Raw genomic sequence first — 26,650 nt, 5'->3', positions numbered from 1 at the left:
TTAATGAATTTGTCCAGTAAATATATTTCTTGGCTGCTTGTTTTCCTTATAGAGATAATGTTTCCATATACCTATATTTAAAGAGTATTCGTATTTATTTTTAAGATTTTATTAATAATTATATTATATTATTATTATTATTATTATCATTATTATTATTATTATATTTTTATTAAAATATTCGTTTATTTTACAAGCATTTAATATAAAAATTATGTGGATTTTGTTTATATTAGCGGAGTATGCTATTATAGTGTACACAATTATTCGTATATGTTAAAAATCTGTTTTATATGTAGTGTATTATGGATTTGTGACTGTTTTTTTTTTTTTTTTTTTTTTTTTTTTTTTTTTTTTTTTTAAATTATTATTATTATTATTATTATTGTATTATCATTCATATTTTATGTGCTCTTCAATATTTACTCATGTCTTGCCTTTTCCTTTTATAGTGTATACAAATATTCGTATATTCCTTCAGATCTTAGGCATTTATATTGAGTGTAGAGTGCTCAATATTTATAGTAATATAATATGTTCATTCTTCGACTTGTTTTTTTTTTTTCAAAAAAAAATTTTTTTTTTGCCACGTGATAGTGTTGATACAGTTAGTGTATACGATTATTCGTGCAGTGAAAAGTTGGTGGGTATATAGAGCATATCGCTGTTGATGTCGTCCTCCATTTCCTCCTGGATCTCGGCTATGACCTCCTTGGTGGAGATGCCAGTGCCGCCAAAGTCAACATCGTCGAGCTTGAATTTACTATCCTTGGCTCCCTTCGGGTCTTCCTTGGCATGAGTGGTCGATATATACCAATGCGGCAGCTCTGGCGACTTAAGTCGCGGTGGCTTCAGCAGTTCGTGCTCCGGCGTGCCGGGGACGTCGTTGTTGTTGATTTCCAAACTCTCAGCTGCCTTCTTCTGCTGCTCCTGCTGCAGTTTTTGCTGCTGATCGCGCAGCTGCATCATGCTCTGATCATAGATGTCGCGCTGTCGATAAATGCGCTCCGCATCGTGGATGCGCATCTGCAACGTGTGGCGCGCATAATGATGGCGCTCCAGGAGCCGCCGCATCTCCTGGATACCTTCCGCGCGCTGCACGCCCAAACGGTGCTCCAACTGACGATACTCGCTGACGCATTGCTTTCGTAGCAGCTCCATCTCCTGGCGCAGATTGTTGAGGACGTCTAGGTCCATAAACATGCTCTCCCGCGGCTTCTTAGTCTGGTCAGCCGGCTGAGGCTGTTGGTGCTGCTGCTGTGGATTTTTCTGCTGCTTTAGCAGTTTTTGCTGCTGCTCCTGCTGCTGGCGCTGATATTCCGGCGCGAAGTAGTGCGAGCGCTCGTAGCGACGGCGCTGTTGCGCCTGACTCGGATACCGACCCGAATACGAACCCGGGCCATACGGACCGGGACACGGACCCGGATACGGATAAGTACTCCGCTTTCTCATGACCGGCTTATTTTGCACATACATACGAAAGTACTCATCTATAAACACACGGGCATAAGTCAGGAAGGCGCTATTACGAATGGAAATATGTGACACAAGCAAGCTCACCCAGGCTTAGATTCTGCACTTCATCACGCGAGGGCACATCAGGCATTTTGATAAAAATATCCATTAGAAACTTTTTGTTGTAATTTTTAAATTTTTTATTGACTTTTTTTTTTTTAATTTCCACGTGTGTTTCAGTCTCCTTAATTTGTTGGCAATGAACAATGAAAATATTTGACACTGGAATCGTAGGCAACTTCGTTAAAACTAGGATTTGAATTTGAAAAAAAAAAAAAAAAAATGATTCTCACGGACGTTGAGAAAATAACTTCAAAGTCGAGCAACTTCAATATGCGGCAAACATCTCGCTTACACCTAGGGCGACAGGCAGACAGTAAGTATGGTTGTCTCGTTCACACTCACTGCTGGCCGTTCTCAACAGAAATTGAGTTTTGTTTTGGCCAACTACCGTTACTTTGCGAACAGCTTTGCAAGAGATAGCACGCGACGTACGCCCAGAGCGTGACGTCACATGAGTTGTATATACATATATGAATCAAATGCAAGTATGTCAAGCATATGTGCATAAATAAATATATAAATTATTATGATTGCAATTGTAGTTAATCTTAAGCGAGCTAATTCAGCTGGCGGCGCATGTCTATGTTAGTGTGACGTCACATTCTGAACGAGAGCGAACAACAGCTGACTGTTATCTTTGCACTGTTAAATGTAATTTCAATTGTCGCCTAAAAGTATGCAATAGTCTTTACATTTTCTGTTGGCGCCAAATTCAAATCGTCCGCGCACATCGCAATTAATTTAAGTGCCCAATCGAGTAGATAAAAACCAAAACAAAATCAGCTCGGCTAAAAAAAGGTATATGACAATCTTTTGTCTTTTGGGCTTGTCTAATAACAATTTGAAGAGCTGACGCAAGCAGCTAAATATTTTCACAGCTTATCAAAGAGTTTTTGCTTTTTTTTTTTTTTTTGTCTGTTTGCTTTCGGCTTTTATTACAAATCGTTATATATAGTATATAGTTTAAGTATAGTAATTACGTACATTAATCAATAGCAGCTAGGCATTTAATTGTTAAATAATAACAACTATTCAACAAAATATGTAAAAAAAAAAATATATGTGTGTATATATAAAATATAAAAAAAAAATATTTTTATAAATTCTATTTTTTTTTTGTTTTTTTTTTTTTGCTTTTGTACTACGTCTGCTTAAAACATATTGCACAAATGTTTTTTTTTTCGATATTTTATTAGTTGCCAAATTTAATAGATTTTTCTGGCTGTTGCTGCTGCTGCTGCTGCTGGCGACTGTTGCTGCTGCTGCTGCTGTTGCCGTTGCTGGTGCTGAAGCTGTTGCTGCTGCGATTGCCATTCTTGAGTATGCCATTCGTTTGAGCGCTGCCAGCGTTTGTGCTGCGCAGCATCTCCCGCTTGCTGCGCTGCTCCCCGCTGTACTCGCCAATCGTCACCGTGCCCAGCCGCAGCGTGCGTCGCTGCTGCGTCCCATTTGCTGGCGCTGCCGTTGCTGCATCGTAGTCGGGCTGCGGCATTGCTGGCGCACGCATCTGCACGTTGGGGCTGCGCACGGGCGACAGAGGCGACGCCGATGCAAATGCTGATGCTGGCGCTGAGCTCAGCTGCTTGCTGCGAGCGGAGAGCGGCTGTCCATTCCCATTCCCATTGCTGTTGCCGCTGCCGTTGGGTATGCTCAGCTTGAGCTGTGCGGGCGGCTGTGGTGGCGGCGACTGTTGCTGCTTCTGCTGTGGATTGGCAAACTGAGGTGGCTGCAGAGATAGATAGAGAGAGAGAGAGAGAGGGGGGTATGGCATGAGTGACTGGCTAGATAAGTTTTGATAAGTTTTTTTATATAAATCAACTTGCGAGCGTGGCAAGAAAATGAAATAAAGAAGAAAGAAGAAGCTATCTAAAACAACTAAGAATGCTGCAATCGGGCATAGTCGACTGCGCAATGCTCGCTCATGCAGCTAAATTTCGATATTCCACATAATTGTTCTTCTCGCTTGAATTGCTTAAAGTGTAACAGAGCTTAAAGTGAGCTTAAAGCTTAAAGTTTTTCACATACTGAAAGCTCTCAATGTGCTAAATTATTGGATATACAAATGGAAAAAGACTCGTGAATAGTTGAAGAATTCAAGCTAATCAATTGAAGAGTCTAAAGTCTTAGTTTTCGACAAGCAAAAGCTTTCTTGATTTACTATGAATTCCAGCTTAACGAAAGTTCATTTAGGCTTGATGCTAAACTAGCAAAACTTACTGTAAGCTTGTTTGTTTAAACTCAATTCAAATTAGCTGTAATTATATTCAAGTTAATTCGAGTTTAACTAAGCTCGTCAAAAGCTGAATGCGTTTTATAGACTGGTCCAAGCTTATTGAAACTGGACTCAAATTCGCAGTGACTCAATGAGTTTTTAGCTCTCTTAAAGTACCCATAAAATAATTACTAAAGCTCCTTTAAGCTGACAGAAACTTGACAGAAATGATTTGTAAAGCTTAAAAAAACATTATGTAGTCGAGTCTGTGTGATTCGAAATGACAAGGGAATAAGTTTTTTTTTTTTCCGATTTGCACAGAAATTCAAATCATTGAGAACGAATTTCATTCAAGGGAATAAAAAGAATTATTTTCGATTTAACGTGGTTTTCGATCAAGTGGAGTAAAAATTATCGAGACTCGACTGTTCCCTCATTCCCCAATTTTAATAGGCGCAACATATAGGACTAAGGACTTGCAAAGAGAGGCCCAACAAAAGCAAAAGCAAGCACTCGGCGCAAGCGCATTAAAGCTCATCAAAAAGCTCGTGTGATATACTCAGCTCAATTAGTCGATTGGATTCATACAGCAAATTGATATCACTTGGAGATCGAGCAATTAGACTCTGATCAATTTTCAGCTCCAATTGGCAGTTGCTTGCAATTTCGTTTTCAATTCACTTACCGGCGGTGGCAATTCCGGCGTTCCATTCACGTTGCTGTTGTTGTTGTTGCTGTTACCATTGAGCAGCAACATGCGATTGCTTCCGCTGTTGGTAGTATTGCTGGTGCTGCTGCTGCTGTTGCTGTTGCTGCTATAGTTTCTGTTGTTGCTGTTATTGTTGCTGTTGCTGTTGCTGTTACTGTTGTTGTTGTTGTTGTTGCGATAGCAGCTATCATCGGGCATAATCGAAGTGCGTTTCAGCGTCTCGCCGCGCTCCTGCAAAATATTTAATGAGCCAACATAAAGTAAGCGACAAATGAGTAACGAAAATAACAAATCAGACTTTAATGAAATGTGATTGATTGATTGCCCAATTAATTGATTTTTGGTTTCAGTTGCTGAAGCGCTACCTCGTAGGTGGACATTATGACCAGCGGCCGGCCCATGGAGACGGGCCGCATGGTGGGCATCTCGCTGGCACGCACACTGTCGCTGCTGCTGCCGCCCCCTCTTTTGGTACGTAGCAAACTCATTTGAAAACTCTAGAAGTTCTAGCCGTTCGATGGTGTTGTTGTTGTTGTTGTTGTTGTTGTTGTTGTTCCGTTGTTGTACCGTTGTTGACGCTCGCCAATCGCTCGCTCGACTGGAGCTGAAACAGTTCGAACAGAGCAATAGCAGCGCGTCGCGATTTGCTCACCTGTCGGCGCAGCGCCATGAGATAAGATAACGGACAGAGCGACAGAGCGAGAGAGACGTGCACCTGCCCTCTGCTTGCCGATGGGATGACTCATGGGCGGTGGTGCGGGTGGTGCGGCTGCTGACAGCCGACGGCTATTGTTGCAATTAGATAAACACAAAAAAAAAAAAAAAAACTGCTGCCCAAAAAAGGGAAAGCCAACTAATTGCCTAACGCAAGCGAAGCTCATTTTATTTATTTATTTATTTTTGTTTTTTTTTTTTTTTCATTTTTACATTACTTTGAAGAAGAATACACAAAAGTCCCCGGTGACACAAGGTCAACAAAATAAACACCTCAACAGACGCCACGAGTGTGTGTGTGTGTGCCTATACAATTTGTCAAGCATTTAACTGATTAGCCTATTGCTTAGCCATTGCTAGGGCAGCTTGTGCAATTGCAAGTTTGAGCGCCGCCATAGGGCATACACGACTGACACATACCAAGGCAAGGCAACACCAACTGCTGTCATTCATGTTTTAGCTGATATCAAAAGATATCTTTCTCTCTCTCTTCCGCTCTCTCTCTCTCTCTCTCTCTCTATGTGCAACTTAGTGATACGGGTGTAGAGAGGGTATGCCAAAATGCAGAATATGATTCTACACTCAAAATGCATTTGATATATGATAAAAGTAGCAATATTTTGTTGATCGATTTTTATCGATTGTAGGCAAATTAAAAAATATGATCGATTTTGATGAATGAAACTGGTTTTATATAATGCTTATAGACAGACTAGTCTCTTGATCATGATCAACAAGCTAATTACCAGTACCAGTGAGTTATCGATAAATTTTGGCTATTGATTAAGTGAATTTGATGCCTGTAAGTTGTAATTTTGTTATCGATATTAATCGGACTTATCAACATGATCACGTCATATATTACGATTTAAGGATTTAAGGTTTCGGGTTTAGGTTTGAGTTTATAAGTTCTATAAGCTCTTTAAAATTCTATACTTTCCGAAAAATATGCATTGTATATAAATGTAATATATATAAATAAATTTAATATTATTTACATATATACATATAAATATAACCTTATCTATATCTCTTTCTCTCGCTCTCTCTCTCTCCCCCTCTCTGACTGTCTTTCTCTCTCTCCCTCTCTCGCATTTTCTACCTGGATATACGTGACAAACAGCTTGTGCATCAAGATCTAACATCTCTGGATCTATATTACTTGCAGCTGCTAAATTAATTATAGTGGCTCTCTCTCTCTATCTCGCTCGATCTCTTTCGCTCTCTTTCGCTCTCTCTGTAATCTTCCAAGAGATAAGATTAGCTTAGGTCAAAATATTTGCATAAATGCATACACTCAGCCGAACGCCACCCTCGCTAGTGTATCCATCCATCTATCTGTCTGTCTATCTAGTGAAACAGTCTAGATTAGATCTAGATTATTATTTTTCACTAGAAAAATGCAGCTTTCATTGCGATTAGCTTGGGGCAAAAGTCAATAGCGAACTCCGTTAAGTCTATCTATATTGTTTTAATACTCGCTCGCCACGTCAACAGAGAGTATTATCAATCGCTGCAGTCTTGATGATATCCTCGCATTGAGTGTTCACTGGGCATTTGGCAAATCAGAATTCGCTCTATCTTTTCTATATTATTCGATTGCGATTGAAGCTAGAGAATCGGAAATGTATATCTAGAGCAATTTTATAGCCGGATAGCAAAAATGTGATAGCTCAGTTACGTAAGCATTTATCTATAGATAAACCAGACACGATATATGTATATATACGCCTATTATGGTTGTGGCCAATCGAATGGGGTAAACAATAATATTTTGCACATTTATAGAGCTGAAATTCGAAAGCTATTCAGTTGGTTTTCTGTTGATATGATCGTTAGATGAAGGAAGAACAGAAAAGTATTCAGAAAAGTATTGCTCTAGTTCCTAGAGTGGTTTTTGGCATTTCCTTTACTTCTAGAAAGTATACCAAATATATGTATATATCTATAAGTTATATGCCCTCAATCTGTGGTTAGAGAGCCTGTGATGGACGATTTTAGATCGGCTACTAATCAAGATTTTATTTAGCTTAGTCCCTTCTTCTACTCCCTTTTGTTACGTGTATTTGTAACAGGCACATATATATTAATAGGTTTGCCATAGGAATAGCTGAGATATTTGCTGGTTCTCTTTTCAATGTGTTTACTGTACCTTAATGACCTCAATTTAGGTTAACTACTTTATACGTTTGCTCTACTAGTCACTGAGCTTATTTGGTAGCAATCCTTTGACTTTCCTTTCTCTATCATTTTCTTTGATCTCTCTCTCTTTCTTTCTTTGTTTGCCTTCTACATATTGGTATCTCTCTCTATAGTTCTCTCTCCCCCTCTCTCTCTCTCTCTGTTGTTGTCTTAGACACTGGCTGTTGTGCCCTCATTCACTTGACTTCACTCAAGTGGCTAACAAATACTTCACATGGCTAACAATCAGCAGCTGGAATAGCAGCACCAGCAGCAACTGCAACAACAACAACTGCAACAACAACAACAACTACTACTACTACTTACGCTAACTATAATCAACAATCCACAATCAACAGCAAGTGCCGTCCGCAGCTCTCTTGACCTTTGCAAGTGGCCATTGTTGTTGCTGGTTTGCCTTTGTGTGTTGCAACTAGCAGCAGCAGCAGCAGCAGCAGCAACAGCAACAGCAACAGCAACAACAACTAGCCACTAGCAACAACAACTATTATTATTTTACTTTATTTTTTTTGTTTTTTGGCCAGCTCACCTTGTGCTCGCTCTCATGGAACCCGTTCCGAAACATGCGCTGATGCGCGCGCTTAAACTCATCCATCAGCGCCGTGTGCTGATCGCCAGTTGCAGTTGCTGCACCACCGGCGCCACCACCCGCACCTCCGCTGGCTGCACCGCTCGCTGCATTGCGTTCGCGTTTGTGCGACACTTGTGCAATGCTGCGGCTGCTGCCAGCGCCATTGTGTGGTCGATCTTCAGTGCGCTGATCGCGATCTCTGGGCCTATCGCGATCGCGACTCAATTGGCTGCTCCGCTGCCCCACCACCAGCTGCTGTTGTTGCTTCTGGAAAGAGAGAGTGAGAGTGGGAGTGAGAGAGATAGTGAGCGAGTGAGTGACAGAGAAAAGGAAAGGGATCATGCTCGATTGGCTGCTGCGCTGGAACTCGATTTTACTCTGCAAATTTCAGTTTTTTATTTGCTAATTTAACTAGCTTATGGAATTATATTTTATGTATAATATAATAGTTTAATAATAAAATGAAGAAGAATCTCTATGGAATATGCCACTTTATGATTATCGATATTTATCGATTGTACAAATAGAAAATAATTCATTTGCTGCGATACAAACATACATAAATACAGTCGAGTCTCGATAATTTGTACCCCGTTAAATAAAAATCACTATAAATCGAAAAAAAATATTTCTTTGAAAGAAATTCGTAATTATCGATAGTTAGAATTTCTGTATCAATCGAAAAAAAACGGATCCCCTTGTCATTTTGAATTATCGGGATTCTACTGGATATACATATGACGTACATGACAAATTTTGCGACCTAAGACGTACTCGGAGCTATCGATGTTTATCGATTTGTTGAGGTTAAGATTCATCGATACATATCGTTGTTATAGCTGGTAGCTATGGAACAAGACTAAGCAAAGCCAACAGAACAATAAGCTTTTAGCTTATAGAGAGGAAGACAGCCAATCGATTGACCGTTTCAAACAAACGATGAGTATATCGATATATTTATATTTATGTTATCGAAATGCAAAAGCAATGTCCAAGCATTATCCTCTAAGCCCTTAAGTTGCTGAAGGGACATGAGTTGAAGACAAAAATGTATACTTCCTAAATACAGTTGATTGCAGGGTATATATTGAGCGCATACCAAACAATTTAGAGAAAGCATATTGCATATGTCTTTGAGCTAAAAACTGTCGTGCTCTCCCATCAATATACACTTTGCAATCCTTTACAGGGTATACTGCCGCACATCAGCTCTGCTGCTTTACCTCTTTGCGCTTCTTGAGCTCCTCGGTTATGGCACTGGAGAGACTGCTGCCAGCACTGCTGCTGCTTGGCGCCGGCGCTGCTGCCGCTGTTCCCGCTGCCCCCGCTGCAGCTGGCGGCGGTGGTGTGGGCGCAGCCACCGAGCAGCTGCGTCGCATTGTGGTGCTGCGGCTGACCGACAGCTGTTCCAGAGCTTGCTCGTGCTCCCGCTGAGTGCCGCAGGCATTGGCTATGTAGGTGCTGTTGATGGAGGTGCCGTTCTCGGTCAGCTTGATGATGGTCTTGTTCACTTGCTTGTGCTGCACCGCCGCACCACCCGCCTGGGTGGGCTCCTCGCGCACGGCCGTCAGCCGCTTGGACTTGGCGTCCGCCCAGCACGGACTCTGGTCGCCAGTGACGGAGCTCGCCGAGCTATTGTAGCCGCTGGACTCGCCGGGAAACAGATCGCAGCCGGCGGCGGTGCGCACCACCATGTCCAGCTTGCTGGAGCCCTTCATGACGGCAACGGCCTCGCTGAAGAGCACGTCCGAGAAGTCGATGCTATTTACGCTGAGTATCTGATCGCCCGGCCGCAGACCCGCCTCCCGGGCCACGCTGCGCTCCTTGGTGAACTGCACGAAGATGCCCGGCTTCCATTCGGGCCCCTTGCATATGCCCAGGCCCAGCTTGGTGCGCGGCGCCACATGCAGCACCACATTGATGTCCCGGCTGGCCGTGCGTCGATCCGTCGTCGCCTTGAACGAGCTCTCCGAGGGCGTTCCACTCACACTGGGCAGCTTGACCACGCTCCAGGACAGACGCTCATCCGGCTGGCTGCAAATATCGAGATGTGCTTATCAATCAAGACTCAATCAGCGTGTATAATTATGCAATCTGCTCTATAGATTGTGACTTGTGTCAATCATGAGATGTGGCTAGAGAGACATGTCAATCAATCATACACTGCAGGCGAGTCAATCAGGCATTCTATTTCAATCGGAAGCTATCAATCAGAGTATCAATCATCATATGCATCAATCAGACCTGACTGAAATTAACTAACAAACAGTCAGATGATGAATTCTATACAAAGATTTAATCACTGTCAATCATAGAATCAATCACAACTTTACATTCAACCAAGATTGATTGAATTGAAGGGCAGAATATAATTTAATTTAATGCCAAACGGAAGTTTTGATTAAGCTTTATCATTTAGGAATATAAACTAAACAGTCAATCATCATCAATCAAATTTGTGCTTCAAATGGGAACTGGATTCAATCCACTCTGTGCTAAGATTGCGCTCAATTCAAGCTGGTTGATTGAAGTAGTTCTCAATCAGAGTCAACCTGAAAGCAGTCAATCATCTTCATCAATCATTGTGCGCTAGCATTTTGATCAGTTTTCTAAATATAATCAATCAAAATTGCTGGAAAATAAAATTCAAGCAATCAACTTCTAACTTACTCAGCTTAAAGCAATCAATCAAACAAATCAACCATCAATCAATCAATTTGCCCGCATTGTCATGTTCAATTGAATCAATCTCTAATGATTGGATGCACACTTACTCCTTGACTGGCAGCATGCCCACGCCTCGCACCTTGAGCGTGACTCGATCCTGGCTGGCCACCAGCTGGATGAACTCCTTGTGCACCGCATCCTCCAGTCGATAGCCATTGATGCGCAAGATCTGGTCGCCAATCTGTGAATCGAATGGGAGTTAGGGAAAGTCACGCTTAACGGCGAATCGAAACGAAGTTCGCTCAACTGGGTGGTGCAGTCACGTAATTGGCATAATGTGTGCTGCGTGACTGACCCACATTCTTGGGCTGATCCACTTACGCGCAGGCCCTTCAGCTGCGCCTCGCCGCCGTGCTCCACGTGCGAGACGAAGAACCCGATCCCATGCTCCTTGCCGCCGCGCACCGCAAAGCCGAATGCGGCGCTGCGCTCGGGCACCACCAGCAGCCGGCGCTGATGCGGCCGCACCAGCCGCACCACACGCAAGCGTGTGCTGGCCGGCATGGCGCACCACGACGACGCCGCCGTTGTGGTCAGCGTCATCACATCGCTCGAGGCGCTGCTCGTCGTCGAGCCCTGCATGCTGCTGCTGCTGCAGTCGGTCGAGGCCGAGGCCGAGGCCGCAGCCGATGCTGGCGACATCATCATCATCATCTTCGCTGCTGGTATTGCTTCTGCTTCCGCCTCAGGCGCAGCTGCAAAGAGAAGGAGACAGAGAGAGTGTGAGTGAGAGCGAGAGAGAGAGAGAGTGTGTGTGTGAGAAAGGTGGCATGTGTACAAACGTGCGCTGCGTGTCAATTGAGGAGTGAAAGAATGTGCTTAAAGTAGAAGCGAGCTTCATTGGAGCTAAGCATACGGCATGAATCGACGCTTGAGATACCCTGTAAGAAGGAGAAGGAGAAGGGAGACTGAGACTGAGATGGAAATTAAGAGGGAGAGGGAGAGTGACAGACTAAACGAAGGGGAGACTGAGACTGAGATAGAGATGAAGAGAGAGAGGGGGAGAGGTAGAGTGACAGACTAAGCGAAAGGAAGACTGAGATAGAGATTAAGAGAGAGAGGGGGAGTGACAGACTAAGCGAAGGGGAGACTGAGACTGAGATGGCGATCAAGAGAGAGAACGAGAGAGAGGGAGAGTGACAAACTAAGCAAAAGGAAGACTGAGATGGAGATTAAGAGAGAGAGGGAGGGGGAGACTGACAGACTAAACGAATGGGAGACTGAGACTGAGACGGAGATTAAGACAAAGAGAGAGAGAGAGAGAGGGAGAGAGTGACAGACCGAATAAGAGTGAAATAGCACGACCGATCACGCTCACATTACTTAATCAAGGGGCAATCAAATCTCCCATAACTATATTTCAGCAGCTGCTCGAGTTATCGATAATACACAGCTGTTGAAATAGGCAATTCGATTTGGCATTTGATTATGCATCGTCGAACGCTTTTCGAATGTGTGGATCTAATTACAAATAGTTTCACAGTTGTTGCGCCAAGCAACTGATGCAACGCGGCAGATTGTGGGGGTAAAACGATAATCGATTGGTCGTTGCAATCAGTTGCGGAACAACCAACCTGGAAAGAGCATGAAATTGCAGTGATTCCTTATAAACTTAACCTTGAACTGAAAACAAGCTGAGTCCGAGGCTGTCATCATCAATCGATCTGGTTTCTTTTCAATATCTGTTTACATTACTCCTATGGCATCAGCTCGTGTATCGTTCCTTTAAGTTGTAGCATATGGCTGAACGATAGCCAAAATTGTAGTCACGTAGGCCTATTGAGTCGCGCGTACCCTGCGACAACTCGAATGGGTATGTGCCCAAGATACATATATAGAAATAAAACTTGAACTTGCAATTGAATTTGGAAATTGGGTCGCACGTATCGAATGAGGCGACGCGTCAACGTTTGTGGTGGCTTTCACGCATCATATGGAGGGAAAAATAGAGAGAGAGAGAGAGAGAGAGAGAGAGAGAGAGAGAGAGGCAGCAACAACTGTAGCAACAACTTGTTGTTGTTGTTTCGTCTACATGCTGCATAATTTCACTTTTCTTTCACGTAATTCTACGCTTCACTTGCAGCAAACAAACAACAACAACAACAACAATCAGCAACAACAATCAGCAGCAGCAACAACAACAAACCATCGCCAATCGACAGCAAAACAAGTTGAAAATTATGGAAATTTATTATTGAAATTATGCCGTAGACAAATCTTGTTGTTGAGTCTGTTCAGTTTTTCCTTTACATTTTCAGTTTTGCATTTTTCGTGCTGGCTGGCTGGCTTGCTGCTGCTGTTCCATTCCCATTCGATCCATCAAAATGTTTTGTTGACTGCGATTTACAACGTATTTATTAACTGTTTATGCGGCTCTATAAATCATTTGTGCCCCGATCTTTACATAATGCCCAAATGGTAGCCTGGGCAACAAAGTTCAAGACACTCGACTCTCGACATCCGAACTGCGAGCTGCGAACTGCGAACTGTGAGCAGAAAGCTGCGAGCTGCGAGCTGCGAGCTGCCGCCATCTCGAAACGAAAGACTTAGGCAACAAACTAAAAGTTCGGGGGCAATCGACGAGGCGCCACCGGAATGTGTTCATAAATATGTGGCGGTAAATTGTCTCGAGTTGCGTCCCATTTGATCGGCAATAGCGGAGCGAACGATATGCCAGACATTTCATTTTGCCAATTTCGAAATTGGGTTTTGTTTTTGTTTTTGTTTCTGGTTTGGTCTCGTTATGTTTTGGGGACAGCATTAAAAGAGATTTTACAGAGTTGATGTAAACAAAAATAGAGATTAATTATTGCGGCAATGCTTGAAGTGCGTTTTAAAAGCTGTTGCTATAGGGGGAACGGGGAGGGGGAGAGCGCGACGTGGCTAAAAAAAGAAAGGAAGGAAGATATGTTTCGCATATGTAAGCTGAAGCGTGTAAAACCTTTCAAAAGTGGGAAATCTGTTCTCTTTTAGGACTATGTTAAAGTAATGTTATTGCCATTTTAGCACAGTTTAAGCCTTAGTATTAAACAATGAGAGGTTTGAGCCTGCACAAAGCATAGCCAACTGGCATATGCATTTGACAAGAGCTTGACAAAAGGCTCACCAGGAATGTGGAAAATTATGTCTTAGGTGACAATTGAATACAATCTATAATCGATAAACTATCAAAAGCTCAAGTGTAAAAGCTAGCTACTGAAAAGTATGGATACGCATTTGACATGAGCTTGACAGGAGGTTAAATCTGAAATATGTAAAATTTGTGTTTAAGTTGACAATTGAATATAGTTTGTAATCGATAACCTGTCGATAGGTCAAGCATGAAGTAAATTTTACTGACAACTGCCATAAAAATTAGACATGAGCTTGACAGGAGGTTAAATCTAAAATATGTAAAGCTTATGTCTTAGCTGACAATTGAATATAATATACAATCGATAACCTATCGATAGGTCAAGCATGAAGCTGACATACACATTTGACATGAGCTTGACATGTAGTTAAACTGGAATATGCAATATATGTGTCTTAGCTGACAGTTGAATATAATCTATAATCGGTAACCTATCGATAGGTCAAGCATGAAGTAAGTAAATTTTACTGACAACTGCCATAAACAATAGACATGAGCTTGACAGGAGGTTAAATCTAAAATATGTAAAGCTTATGTCTTAGCTGATAATTGAATATAATATACAATCGATAACCTATCGATAGGTCAAGCATGAAGCTGACATACACATTTGACATGAGCTTGACAAGTAGTTAAACTGGAATATGCAATATATGTGTCTTAGCTGACAGTTGAATATAATCTATAATCGATAACCTATCGATAGGTCAAGCGTGAAGTAAACATTTGACATGAGCTTGACAGGAGCTTGAGCGAATGAGCACATGCAACACAATTCGATTCGAGCGCTTGTCAGGCGAAATGTGAAACTTATTTCTTGTGCTACTCTTGGATTGGCATCTGTCGAGAAGCTGCCAGAGTCTGAGCAATAGATAGCTTATCGATAGCTTAATAATGGACTACCCCCAATGTCAAAGTCATCGAATTGATTGGTGCTGGAAAGCATGGCAAAGGCATGCGCGGCATTCCACTTTGACTTTGAGCGTCATTCGCCTTTCATCAGCAGCATCCGTTTGGCTGTCTCTCAATAGTCATTCACATCCGCTGTTGTTGTTGCTGCTGTTGTTGTTGTTGTCGGCATCTCTGTTAGATCCACGCGTCCGCTGTCCATTGGAGTGTCGAGATTTTGTAGCGCTCTTGGCTAATCACGAGCTACCGCAATCGCAATCGCAACCGCATTGAACATAATTATAATGATAATCGCTTAGCTCGAGAGCTGCGCAACAAATTATTTGGCAGTTACAATTACGGCCAAGAAAAGAAACAAGTGAAAGTCACGCGCGCTCAACTAGTAGATATCCTAGACGCTGTCGCCATCAATCTAGACTAGTAAGGGGGAGCTCAAGTCTTATGGAGGCACGACCGTACGGTAGCAAGAGCCTATGGCTAACTGCACTCAGTCAAGTTCTCTTCGAGATCAACATCAAGATACGCGGACGTCTTCTTCTTCGATTAGCGCAAGCCTCTTTCCAGTTCTTCCATTTCTAATGGGTATGGCAGCAATGAGACTTCCTACAGTTTACGCCCACTGCCCACCATTCACACTCTCTCTATCTCTCTCACTTTCCCTCTCTCGCTCTCTCCCTCACTGTCTGGCAGGCGCTGGACAGGGGAAAGTCAAGCGCAGCGAGGCTTGGCTTGACGTTGGCCTTTCACCTGTCGCTGACCTCAAGCGGCGACTGTTTCTTGTTTACTTGGCAATTAGTTCTAAGCACTTGTTACTTCCGGCCACGCCCACTCGTTGACAATTGAAAATAAAATTGTAGCAACAATAACAATAACAACGATAATAACAACAACAACGGCAGCAACAATTGCTGCTGCTTTCTTGACCGACGCGTCGCATCGCATCGCATCGCATTGTTGTCATGGCTCTTGATTTTAATATACGTAAAGTCATGTTGAAACTTCCATAGAAGTCGTTAAAGCACTTTTTGAGGGCATAATCACAAATCGCTGTCATCCACAGTGTAATGCACAGAGCAAGCAAGTCACTGGCTCTGATGCTAAATTGATATATAAATGTATTTCCCTGGTCAGCAACAATGGTATAGGTTTACTAATGTACCAAGAATTTCCTAAGATAACTTTAGATAACTCTAGCCGAATGTTATTTTCCTCTTCTGGTGTTGCCAGCCTGTTAACATTGAGTTACCAGGATGCCACACTTTAAATATGTTTATATACAAATATTTATCAAGCAAGCTCTATCGTTCTCATATATCCCAGATCTATCATAGGTACTATTAATTCTACACAAAGTTATTTCTATAAAATTAGATTGTCTCTATACTGATCAAACTTTCTATTATGATCCGTAGTATAACTACGGATTACGGCTTATTATTCTTATACATCTATTTCATGCTTATAATTAGCTTTGAACGTTATGAACACTTAATTTCCCTTTAACATATCATCAGCAAAGTTGTTATTCAGATTGTATTCCACAATTATTCTACTCCTATTATACTAGAGTTCTACTACTATTTATAGTAATATTGTAATGTCATTCTACTATTCTACTACTAGTTATATTATTGTATTACTGTCTTACAATTATTCTACTACTATCTTTACTAATGTGTTACTGTCATACTATTTATACCAACGTATTACTAACATGCTACTGTTCTACTGCTAGTTATACTCTGGTATTACTGGAATACTAATATTTATACCAATGTACTACTGTCATACTACAATTCTACTACTATTTATACTTCTGTATTACTGCAATACTACTATTCTACTACTTTATATACCAATGCATTGCTGTCATATTACTATTTTACTACTATTTATACTAATGTATTACATTCATACTACTATCCTACTACTATATATACTAATCTTTTACTGCTACTCTACTACTATTTACACTCTTCAATTACTGTCCACTACTACTACTATTCTGCTACTCTTTATACTCTTGGATTACTCTCATTTTTACTAGTCTACTACTATTTATACTAATGTATTACATTCATACTACTATCCTACTACTATATATACTAATTTTTTACTACTACTCTACTACTATTTACACTCTTCAATTACTGTTTACTACTACTACTATTCTGCTACTCTTTATACTCTTGGATTACTCTCATACTACTACTACTATTCTACTACTATTTCTGCTAATGTATTACTGTCATACTACCATTCTACTACTACTACTACTACTACTAATTTGATATGCTTGCAAGCTTCTATATATAGAGAAGACTTCTACAATTCCATCTACAGCTGCTATTATTATTTCTGCATCTTCTGTAAGCCTTTCGTGATTCAGAGCATTTCAAATTCGTTCTTTTCACACTCTTTTTCATTGCTTACAAAAAACATAAAATAAATTTCATTACAAGCAAAATTTGTTGCTGTTGTTGTTGTTTTAGGCTGTTGCGTGTGCTGCTCCTTCTGCTGCTGCTGCTGCTGCTGCGTGTTCTTCAGCTTCTTCTTTTAGCTTGTTTTACATCGTGTTTGCTTGTTGCTTGCTATTCGAAATATAAAATAAGAAGACGATAAACAACAACAACAACGACGACAACAACATGAGGCAGTTGTAATTATTTTTTGCCGGTTGTTTTTTGTTTTTGTGTAAATCGTGACTTTCTCTCATAATAATATATGTTTGTTGTTGTTGTTGTTGTTGCTTCTGTTGCTTTAACTGTTGCAGCTCTCTCGCATGTCCAGCCTCCAATAAAAAAAGTGCTGCCCAAACCCAAGCTCCACTTAAGCATTAATTATTTAGCAGCCATCACGTAGCACTCGACTAGTTCTCGTTGTTGTTGTTGTTGTTGTTGTTGTGCGTGACAGCTCAGATTTTCAGCTTTTCAGCTGTTTTTTTTTTTTTTTTTTTTTTTTGTGCTTAAATATTTCACAATAAACTCGCACGATTGATAGATCGAATGAACAAATTTCACTAGAAATGAGCTGTGCGTGAATTATCATAGAGCTGCCTCCGATCTAGCCGTGAATATACTATGTATAACATTTCCTTACAGCTGCTTAACAGTCGAAGATCTGATTACAGCAATGTTAAGTAGAGATTCTTGCGATGTGGAAACATTTAAGTAACAGCTGCTAAATGGCTCGAATTGTTAATGATGTGATTCAGATCTTGTCTTTGCTGCTGGTTCATTGAGCTTAGCTCTCGCTTAACATTTGCTTAACAGTGCAGCACTGCAGAGCTGTTAAGTGAACATGCTTGGTGTTTGCAATAGTTTGAGTGAATGAATTGTGTGAGTTCTAATACTCCTCTGCCTTGCTGTTTATCTGCTTATTCCCATTCATAATTAAATAAAATTTTAATTTTAATTTAATTCAAAGCAAAGAGTTTCCTAACAGTACTATCATTACATTTCATTATAATTAACTGTGCAACATTTTCTAACAGTCTAACAAGCATTGGCAGTTCTTTTGCCATAGGTCCTATATTGTTTTTAGCTACAATCTCCAACTCTTGCCTGGTCAAGATTTTAGATATGTACTCTATCTAAATAGTATCTGAATTAGCTATAATTATACTCAATTCCTATTTCTATAACAATAATCGCTCACAAAAACATAAATCCGAGATCTCAAATTTCCCTCTCTCAGCTTCAGATTGCTTAACAAACTCAAATGTTTATCTAAATGAATCACATCTTTCCTATATACACTACAGATATATACTCTATATATAGCTCACGCACCGATCGTATCGCTTTGCCCCCTAAGTCAACAGCAACAGCTGGAGCATAACAGTTAGTTTATTGCGTTTCATTTCTTATCTGCAAGCATTTTTCAAGCCGAAGTAATTTCTGCAGCTAACGCCCGAGTCCAATTTGTAGCTGTCGCCACAAGTTGTGGCACGTGTGGCATGCAGCCAGCTGAAGGCGAGAATGCGCTGCGGCACAAATGACAAATGTGAAATATTTCAAGTCGCGGCGCGATTGCCAATGGCTGTCACCGCCACAGCGTTCTCTGCCCACCGAGTCAAGGGCCAGGCAAGTTCGTTGCCTAAGTCTTTCGTTTTGTGAGCATGCGTATGACTTAAGAGAAACAAGTAAAAGCGCTCAAGATGCGGGCAAGCACGACTAGAAGATACTGTGCATGAGAAGATACTTGGTATGGGTAGATTATACGCTGCATGACTAGAGGATACCCTAGACGTGAGTGATAAGCCCTGTACGACTAGCAGATACCCCGTATGGGTAGAGGATAGCCTGCATGAATGAACCACACCTGTACTGAATGGCTACGAGCTACCCTGTATGAATGGAGAATGAACGAAATAAATGAAGTTAGCCAGCATGAGTAGACGATAAGTCCTTATATGTGAGTTCAGGCGGACGGAGAAGCGAACGGACGGACACACCCGACTATATCGAATCAGCTCCTCAATCTGATCAAGAATAGACGTTCATATACTACATGCCTTCTGGTATCAGCCTGCCCCTACACTATCTGCGTCACATACACTATCTGTGAGCCAATATACCCCACTCGGTCGTTCTGCAATGGGAACTGCCGGCGCGGCGCGCTGACAAAGGCAGCGAGTGCTTTAATTATGCGCATATATGTTTTAATTGCTCCGGCAGAAAGACAAGTAACTAAAAAATATTTACATGCTATTTTATTAGCTCTTATTTTAGCTTTTTTTTGCTGCTGTTTTCCTTTTTTTTTTTTAGCTTTAGCTTCAGCTATTATTCAATGCGCATCATTTTAATATTTGATTTTGTGTCGTGAGAGACAAAAGAAATTGCCATAAATAAAAGAGAAATTTCGCGCAATTGTCGAATTACACACAGACAGCGACATGTGCTGTGTGCATGTGTGCATGTGTGTGCTGTTCGTTGTTTACTTAGCTGGGATGCGCACCTGCAGGCTTTTACTTCCGCTGCTACATGCGGCCAATCAGGCAGACAAATAAACGCACGACTGGCCAACAACGTGACAAATTGTCGAATTTCCCACCCGACCCCTCTGCGGCCTGCTACCCCTACCCGCTGCCCGCTCTCCACACCCTTTTTCCCGTTTGGCCCACACACTCTCCTGGCCCGCAGCAGCCAAGCCAAGCATGTAGCATTTTTCTGGTGAAATTTATTTTATATTTACTTCTCGTTTGTTTTTGCTTCTTTTTTTTTTTTTTTTTGGCAACTTATCGCCAATGTCAACGTGGGTTATGCCACCAGAGAAAGAGACAAGCGGACAGAGAGATGGCTTAGAGTAGGATGCTCGCTGCAGATGCTGCATTTGGCAAGGAAGCCAAATGGCTGACTGCTGCTGCTGCTGCTGCTGCTGCTGCCGGCAGCTCCTTTTAGGTGAAAGCTGTCTGCGACTTTTACCAGATATACATCTCCCCCATCCCCTATCCCCCCATTCCCCTCCCCTCCTCCCTACCTCTCTCTCGATATATATAAGTGTCTGTGGCAGCGTCTGGCAGGCATTGGCAGCAACATGTTGCATGCGGCTCATTTTAATTGCAGAACCATTGGCAGCATCTTGAAAGGATGCGCGCTTTCACCCACGACGCGAAGCGACGCCAATTGGCCTTATGCAACGAGTACGCAGAGAGCAGCAACAGCCACAGCAACTGTTGCTGCTGTTCCATTGCCACATATGAGCAACAGTTGCTGCAACCAGTGAAACGACAGCGGCAACAATTTTCGCGCTTCAAATCATACGACAATCAGCATAGCTGCGCGTCGGCGAGGGGGCGGGGCACGCCTTGTGAATAGCCAGATATTTGTTACAATGGATTTGCGTGCAAATGTGAACAACAAAATGGAAACGTCTTCATCTGGCCGCGACGCGCTGTCTGCATAGATGCAAAGATGCTGCCTGGCCATTGCGTCAGCTGAGCAGAGAGCGCGGCGGGAGGGGGAAGGGGCAAGAGCGTGAGAGAGAGAGAGGCATCGAGGTGTTGTGATGACTTAGTGGTTAGCCAGCCAGCCAGCCACCCACTCATTTGTGCAGCATGCACAAAAAAAAAAAAAGCTATGAATTCTAGGTAAACACTCAGCATGATTCCAAAGCGGGTATATAGGTTGCATAGATTGACAGCTGAGAAGCCTTATATATGCAAATGGCATGACCAGGCAAGAGCGATGTTTGCTGCAATAATTATGTTGTTATCGATAACATCGATAACATTTGAAATATTCTATAAGACTATTCGGGTTGATATTAAAATCTAAAAAACTTTTAAATTCTGTTTTTATTTTGAACGACTTTTATTAATGAAATTTGGGTTCCATTTCAATAAGAATTCTACAAAAATTATCTAAAATCATTGATTTATGAATAATTGATACATTTGTAATGATTATAAATTCAGGATACTATGGAAAGACTTCAAAAGTTTTTACAGAGTTCTTATGGAACACATTCATAAAGCATTTGCTAGTCAAGCAAACCGTTAAAATTCCATCTAACGAGTGTGCGGCTTGTGAGAGGGAAATGTAGTTAGTAAATAAAATTTTATGAATTTTATTTTATATTTTTTTTGACAGTGTAGGCAAAAGGTAAATGCAGCAGCAGCAGCAGCAGCAGAAGCAACAGCAGCAGCTGCTGATGCGATGCTATTGAACTTTTGCTATTTTGCCAAGATTCCCACACACCTGCAGCAGCAGCAGCAGCAGCAACAACAACAATAACAACAACATCAACAACAACAACAACAACTGCCTCCCACTTGCAGCAGCGTGTGAAACGTTCGACGATGTTTTTGAGGCGTGACACGAAACTTTGTTTCAAGTACGTTTAGCTGCTGCTGTTGTTGCTGTTGTTGTTGTTGTTGCGCCCTAATGCGATTGTCAGGGTAAATGACCGTACGCGCGAGCGACGCGGCAAAAATTGAATTGTTTTGCATAAATTGATGTTTGTTCGCCATCGCCATCGTCATTGTTGTTGTTGTTGCTGCTGTTTTTAATTGAAGTGCGGCAAGTTTGTTGCCTAAGTCATTCGTTTGCCCACGCGCACAGCTGCCGCAGCAAACGGACGCGCCACAACAGCTGGCAAGCGTGCAGCTGCCCACAGCGACAACAACAACAACAACAATTACAAGCTGTCTGCCCCACAGCACAAAACTGGCTTAACTGGGCGTGGCGTCTGATAGAGTCAGCTGCAACAACAACAACAACAAAAATAGATCTACGCTTCTGTCAACTTGCCTGCCACACCGCGTCCCCCTCGGCTGCACAGCGAAAGTTGCAACAAAACTTTTCTGACTGCTCCTATTCCTCTCTCTCTCTCTATATATATATATATATATATGTATATATACCCCTCACTCTCTCTCTCCCTCTCTCTCGCACACACTTCATGTTCTGCTTGCATTTGGCGAATGAAAAACAAAAGTTAAAACAGGTTAGAATATGAGATTTGCCACAATTTTTAGAGCCACATACACTGAGCGAAATCGATGTCGAAGAAAAACTTTTGGTAAACTAGATATACCAAAGACATAATTGCTAATAGGAAGACAAGCTGAATGGTAAATGATTTAACCAAGCTTTTGGCCTACACTGAACGAAATTTGATAAAAGAACTAGAAGAGCGAAACTTGTAGATGAAGAGAAGTGTTTTTGCTTTTTTAGAATAAAACCAATACGAATCGGGAATGTCCGACTACTGTATACCGTGTAAGCTGTAAAGAGCCTTCGATGACCTCTTCATTTACTTTTTGCTTGTACAGGCTGAACTTTCGTACTCGAACATTCCTAATAAAGTTTTTAGTGGTAATATTCAAATGTAGGTTTACACCAAAGTTCAAATCTTTAGTAATTGAAATGGAAATACAGTCGACTCTCGTTATTTCGAAATTCAAGGGACTCTTAAAATATTTCGAATTGTCGAGTGTTTAACCATATGAGTACGAATTACCGCGTCTTAGCAATGATTTTTAGTTCGAATTACTGAGTGATAACTTTGAATTAATGAGAGGTTCGAAATAACGCAGGTTTGAAATAACAAGAGTCGACTGTATTTGTGATCAATTATGAGGCCAAATGCTACTTCTAGCCTTAATCTAAAATATTTATCTATTTGAATTGCCCAGATACCGAACTGGCAGTCTCTAGCTTGGATTTGATTCAAGTTAAGGCCGATAAGATCCATCATCGTTACTAATTCGATGAGTTATCGATAAATATATACCTTTCAATTATCTAATCTCTAGTATTCATGAGATTATCAAGATGGTTAGGCAGATCCACACGGTTTGCCTATCCTAAGAGCATGCCTGAAACCCTACGCAGAGTTGTCTCTTATATCAAACTCCATCATGGAGAGCAAGCTGAGTGATTCACAAAGCTCGTCTTCCCACTTGGTTGATGGGCTTGCCAACGCCTTCCACTGTCTGCTATACACAATATTGGCACAGCAACCAATATGCTCTATGCCACCCACTCTATATATTGACTCACATGAAATCAAAGAGATCTTTGAATACTTCCCCACTCACTCGCACTAAAACTAGCATATCTGCTAGTCGGATACTTCCGACATAGACTGTCATATCCACTCATATATACATGATGATATACACCTCTGTATTCGCACAGCCAAACCTACTCATACTAGCCGTTATCAACGTTAGCTTCTCTGCCAGTCGGATACTCCCGACCCGTACACCCTTACCCTCTATTTGCATGCACTTAGAGATACCCTTGCAAGGTATGCAACAGCAATTGAAATTGTTTGTTTGTCGGCTGCTTTTGTTGTTGTTGTTGCTGTTCTCGTTGGGGCAGCAGTTGTTGTTGTTGTTGTTGTTAAGTAAAAACTGGCTCGCTTGTTTGCCCGGCTGCAACAGTTGTTGCTGCGGCTGCTGCTGCTGCTGCTGCTGCTTATCCTACAAATGCCAATCCGCAGCGCCAACCAGTCCCCAACTTCGTCCGTCCGTGCGTCCATCCGTCCAGACTGTTAGAAATGCCGTCCGAGGCGGCCAACTGGCTGGGCAACTGCAATTGGGATTGGGACTGGGACTGGGCCGCTGGGCGTTCAACTGGTTGCTGCTTTATTTCTTTATACACACACATACTCGTTCAGCAGGTGAGCAACGCGAGTATATTGGTTTTGTTGCATTTCCTGGAGTGCTCAAGCTGGTTAGCCATATTCGAGTTTTCAGCATCGTCTTGGGCAGTCATCAGACTTGATTTTATTACGTTCACAATAGAAGCTGACTATAGGCTGGACGTTGGCTAAAGACTAGGAGTCCAATATCAATTGATAGACGTGTCAAGCTTATGAAGCCTTATACCATAGGGAACTCTACATTTCTTAGGGTGAGTTCTGTTAGACCTCCTCTATAGACTTAACCTTGGGGCGTTGCAGTTCGAAAGAAAAACTTTGTTTATATTTACTTATATCATTCTTTGTATATGTCCCCCACATCTGTAGGACAATCAACTCTTAACTTAAGATCTATAAAATTGAACTATTTCCAATTTGAACGGGCATTATGCAGTCAGGTAAGTCCATTCAGTATCTGATTTTCATTTTCGCTGCCTTTTTGCCGGCAGTTTTGAATTACAAAAGGAGCCTTTTTATGGGGCCGCCTGCAACAGTAACTGCAACTGCAACAGCAGCAACTGCTGCAGCAACAACATTTTTTATAATTTCAATTTTGTGTATCTGTGAGATACGATGCAACGTGAATTGGCATTTTGTATTATGCATTCTATACCCTGCATAACATGGTAAAAATGGGGTAGCTGCTTGCTCAGTTGGGGCTTGAAGTCAGTTCCATTAGATTATACATATATAATGAATCTATGTAATAAATATGTTTGCTATAGGGAGTACCCACAGTACTCTGACTTGTGCCATGCCAAGCATTAGTTAGACAAAGGTTTAATAAGTTTCTTACGTGTGAAGTTTATATCCAAGTCGGAAACCCTATCGTTTTCATATTCCCTTACCAAGCCATTTCCGTATATGGCAAACATTGCTAAGATTTCTTATTGGAATGCATATTAAGTCCTTATTGCCCTAACGATATGTGTTCATATAGGATCATTTTTATTATCAGGAAAGTTTCTCTTATTCGCTCATTTCCAGCCTCAGCTCTATGGCTTACTTAACTGCCAGGCCATAGTAATTCCTTTAACTCTGATTTCACTTCTCAGATAAACTCTATTAAATATTATAGACTTTGAGGCCCACACAAAATCTTTCCATGCTACTTTTCGCTATCAACCGAACTCACTTTATCTCCTTCTCCCTCAATTAAATATAATTTAATTACAGGGTATTTGTTAGGTTCAGCTTATGCATTCGGACCACTCGCAATGTTTGTTTTATGCATTTTGCAATACTGCAAAATACCGCAATTTTCTGCAGTGTGACCAGAGCATCACAGCAGTAACTCCAACGCCTGGTAATTAAAATACAATTAACAAATTGATGATAATGATGATGGTCATAATGATGAAGCTGATCGTAATGAATGTTGATGTTGATGATGACGAGTGGCCAGGAAATGCAATTAACCGATTGGCCCACAAGTCGCCAAACGCCATTCGAAAGTCTTTTGCCTCGCGCTTAACACTGATTGAATCTGTATGTGTGAGTGAGTGAGTGTATCTGTGTGTGTGTGCGCGCTGCTGAGTGCAATTGCATAAGCTTGTCTTTAACTTCGTCAGCCGCCAGGCGTTTCATGCCAAGCGCGCCATCAATCAGCCAATAACTCAATCATAATCAATTTGCCACGCATGGAAAGTGGGCAGCCTACAGGCGGTAGGCGTGGCGCAGAAGAACTTTCTAGTTGCTTGAACCCAATGTGGAGCAAATCATTAGACACGATGACAGTAGCAAAAAAAAAGGAAAATGAAAAACAGAAAAAAGCCCAAATTATTTTGTATTTAATAAAGTTTTATAATTGAAGGCCGCACGCAACGGACGCGAAATTGGTGTCGCACCGTTAGGCGGCTTAAGACATCCGCAGGCAAACGATCTGGCAACGCCATGGCTTAACAATAGCAAAACGTAAACAAACAAAGGCATCAAATTACAAGTGTTGTAAAATTAGCAAAGGGAGTTGTGTCTGTGTGTGTATGTTTGTGTTTTTTGCTTGTGTTTTTCTTTACCTCATTTGTGTGTGGGTCGCTTAGCAGAAGAAGAGAAGCACGCCCAACAACAACAACAACAATAGCCAAGCGCTACTGCAATTGGAGCGCAGCGAGCGACGCGCGAAATTCTCGAGTTGCAAAATGAAAACAAAAAAATAAAAGGCTGTTGTTGTTGCTGTTGGTGTTGCTTTGTTTTGTTTCGTATTTGTAATTGTATTTTTTTTCGGCTTAATTCTGCTGCTGTTGCTGGCCAGTGCACTTTACACTTTTGTGGCTTGGCTCTTCAGGCTTCACTGAGTGCGCAGACACACAGGTGCATTTCGCTGCATAGCAACATATTTTGCGTTTTCGATTTCGATTTCGTTTCAATTTTTATTTACAGGAATAAAAAAAAAAACACACATTTTCAGCACATTTCACTCACAGAGAGGAGCACATTGAACCTTGCGTTTCAAAAAAACAAACTAAATTTTAATTTTAGCGTACGTATGTTATTTGAACAGCCGGCGCGCGTACTCTAAGGCAGCAGAACACACAACAAAATGTCGAAAACAACAATCAAATAAATGCGTCGTCAACAACTCGAGCGCACGAAGATCAGCGACAAATTGAATGTTCAACTCAACAGTGTGACCTTGTTGTGCCGTTTACAAAATACTATCTCGACTACTGAAATAATACTGGACAGTCGTCAGTTTAGGCAACTATCGACTAGTTCTATTCGTTTAGTTCGATATTATTTTGG

At 41.5% G+C, this 26,650-nt stretch overlaps 2 protein-coding genes across 2 annotated transcripts; both read right to left on the bottom strand.

Moving 5' to 3' along the window:
- Positions 1–165: 165 nt before the first annotated feature.
- LOC108618750 (uncharacterized) lies at positions 166–1,996 on the bottom strand. The gene is made up of 2 exons (XM_089474906.1): positions 1,561–1,996; positions 166–1,490 (listed from the first exon to the last, which is right to left on the bottom strand). The coding sequence occupies exons 1-2, from the start codon at positions 1,622–1,624 to the stop codon at positions 622–624; spliced, it is 933 nt and encodes a 310-aa protein (XP_089331032.1). The 5' UTR covers positions 1,625–1,996; the 3' UTR covers positions 166–621.
- Positions 1,997–2,473: 477 nt separating this feature from the next.
- Positions 2,474–26,537, bottom strand: LOC108618740 (uncharacterized). Its single transcript, XM_018014857.2, has 7 exons — positions 25,924–26,537; positions 11,035–11,408; positions 10,761–10,894; positions 9,210–10,020; positions 7,945–8,253; positions 4,476–4,730; positions 2,474–3,304 (listed from the first exon to the last, which is right to left on the bottom strand). The coding sequence occupies exons 2-7, from the start codon at positions 11,365–11,367 to the stop codon at positions 2,771–2,773; spliced, it is 2,376 nt and encodes a 791-aa protein (XP_017870346.1). The 5' UTR covers positions 11,368–11,408; positions 25,924–26,537; the 3' UTR covers positions 2,474–2,770.
- Between the last annotated feature and the right edge of the window lie 113 nt (positions 26,538–26,650).

This window comes from Drosophila arizonae, chromosome X (assembly GCF_054131065.1).
Source record: "Drosophila arizonae isolate 15081-1271.41 chromosome X, UAZ_ARI_1.0, whole genome shotgun sequence".
Taxonomy (NCBI): domain Eukaryota; kingdom Metazoa; phylum Arthropoda; class Insecta; order Diptera; family Drosophilidae; genus Drosophila; species Drosophila arizonae.
This window is presented reverse-complemented; position numbering and strand designations above follow the sequence as displayed.

What these genes read in the sequence shown, in the direction of transcription:
- LOC108618750 (XM_089474906.1), bottom strand. Translation starts at nt 1,624, where the DNA reads ATGGATATTTTTATCAAAATGCCTGATGTGCCCTCGCGTGATGAAGTG. An exon ending in AGTGCAGAATCTAAGCCTGG is followed by an intron (nt 1,491 to 1,560) that starts GTGAGCTTGCTT and finishes GTGTGTTTATAG; the next exon opens with ATGAGTACTTTCGTATGTAT.
- LOC108618740 (XM_018014857.2), bottom strand. Translation starts at nt 11,367, where the DNA reads ATGATGATGATGATGTCGCCAGCATCGGCTGCGGCCTCGGCCTCGGCC. An exon ending in GGCATGCTGCCAGTCAAGGA is followed by an intron (nt 10,021 to 10,760) that starts GTAAGTGTGCAT and finishes CGATATTTGCAG; the next exon opens with CCAGCCGGATGAGCGTCTGT. An exon ending in CGCCGGAATTGCCACCGCCG is followed by an intron (nt 3,305 to 4,475) that starts GTAAGTGAATTG and finishes CTATCTCTGCAG; the next exon opens with CCACCTCAGTTTGCCAATCC.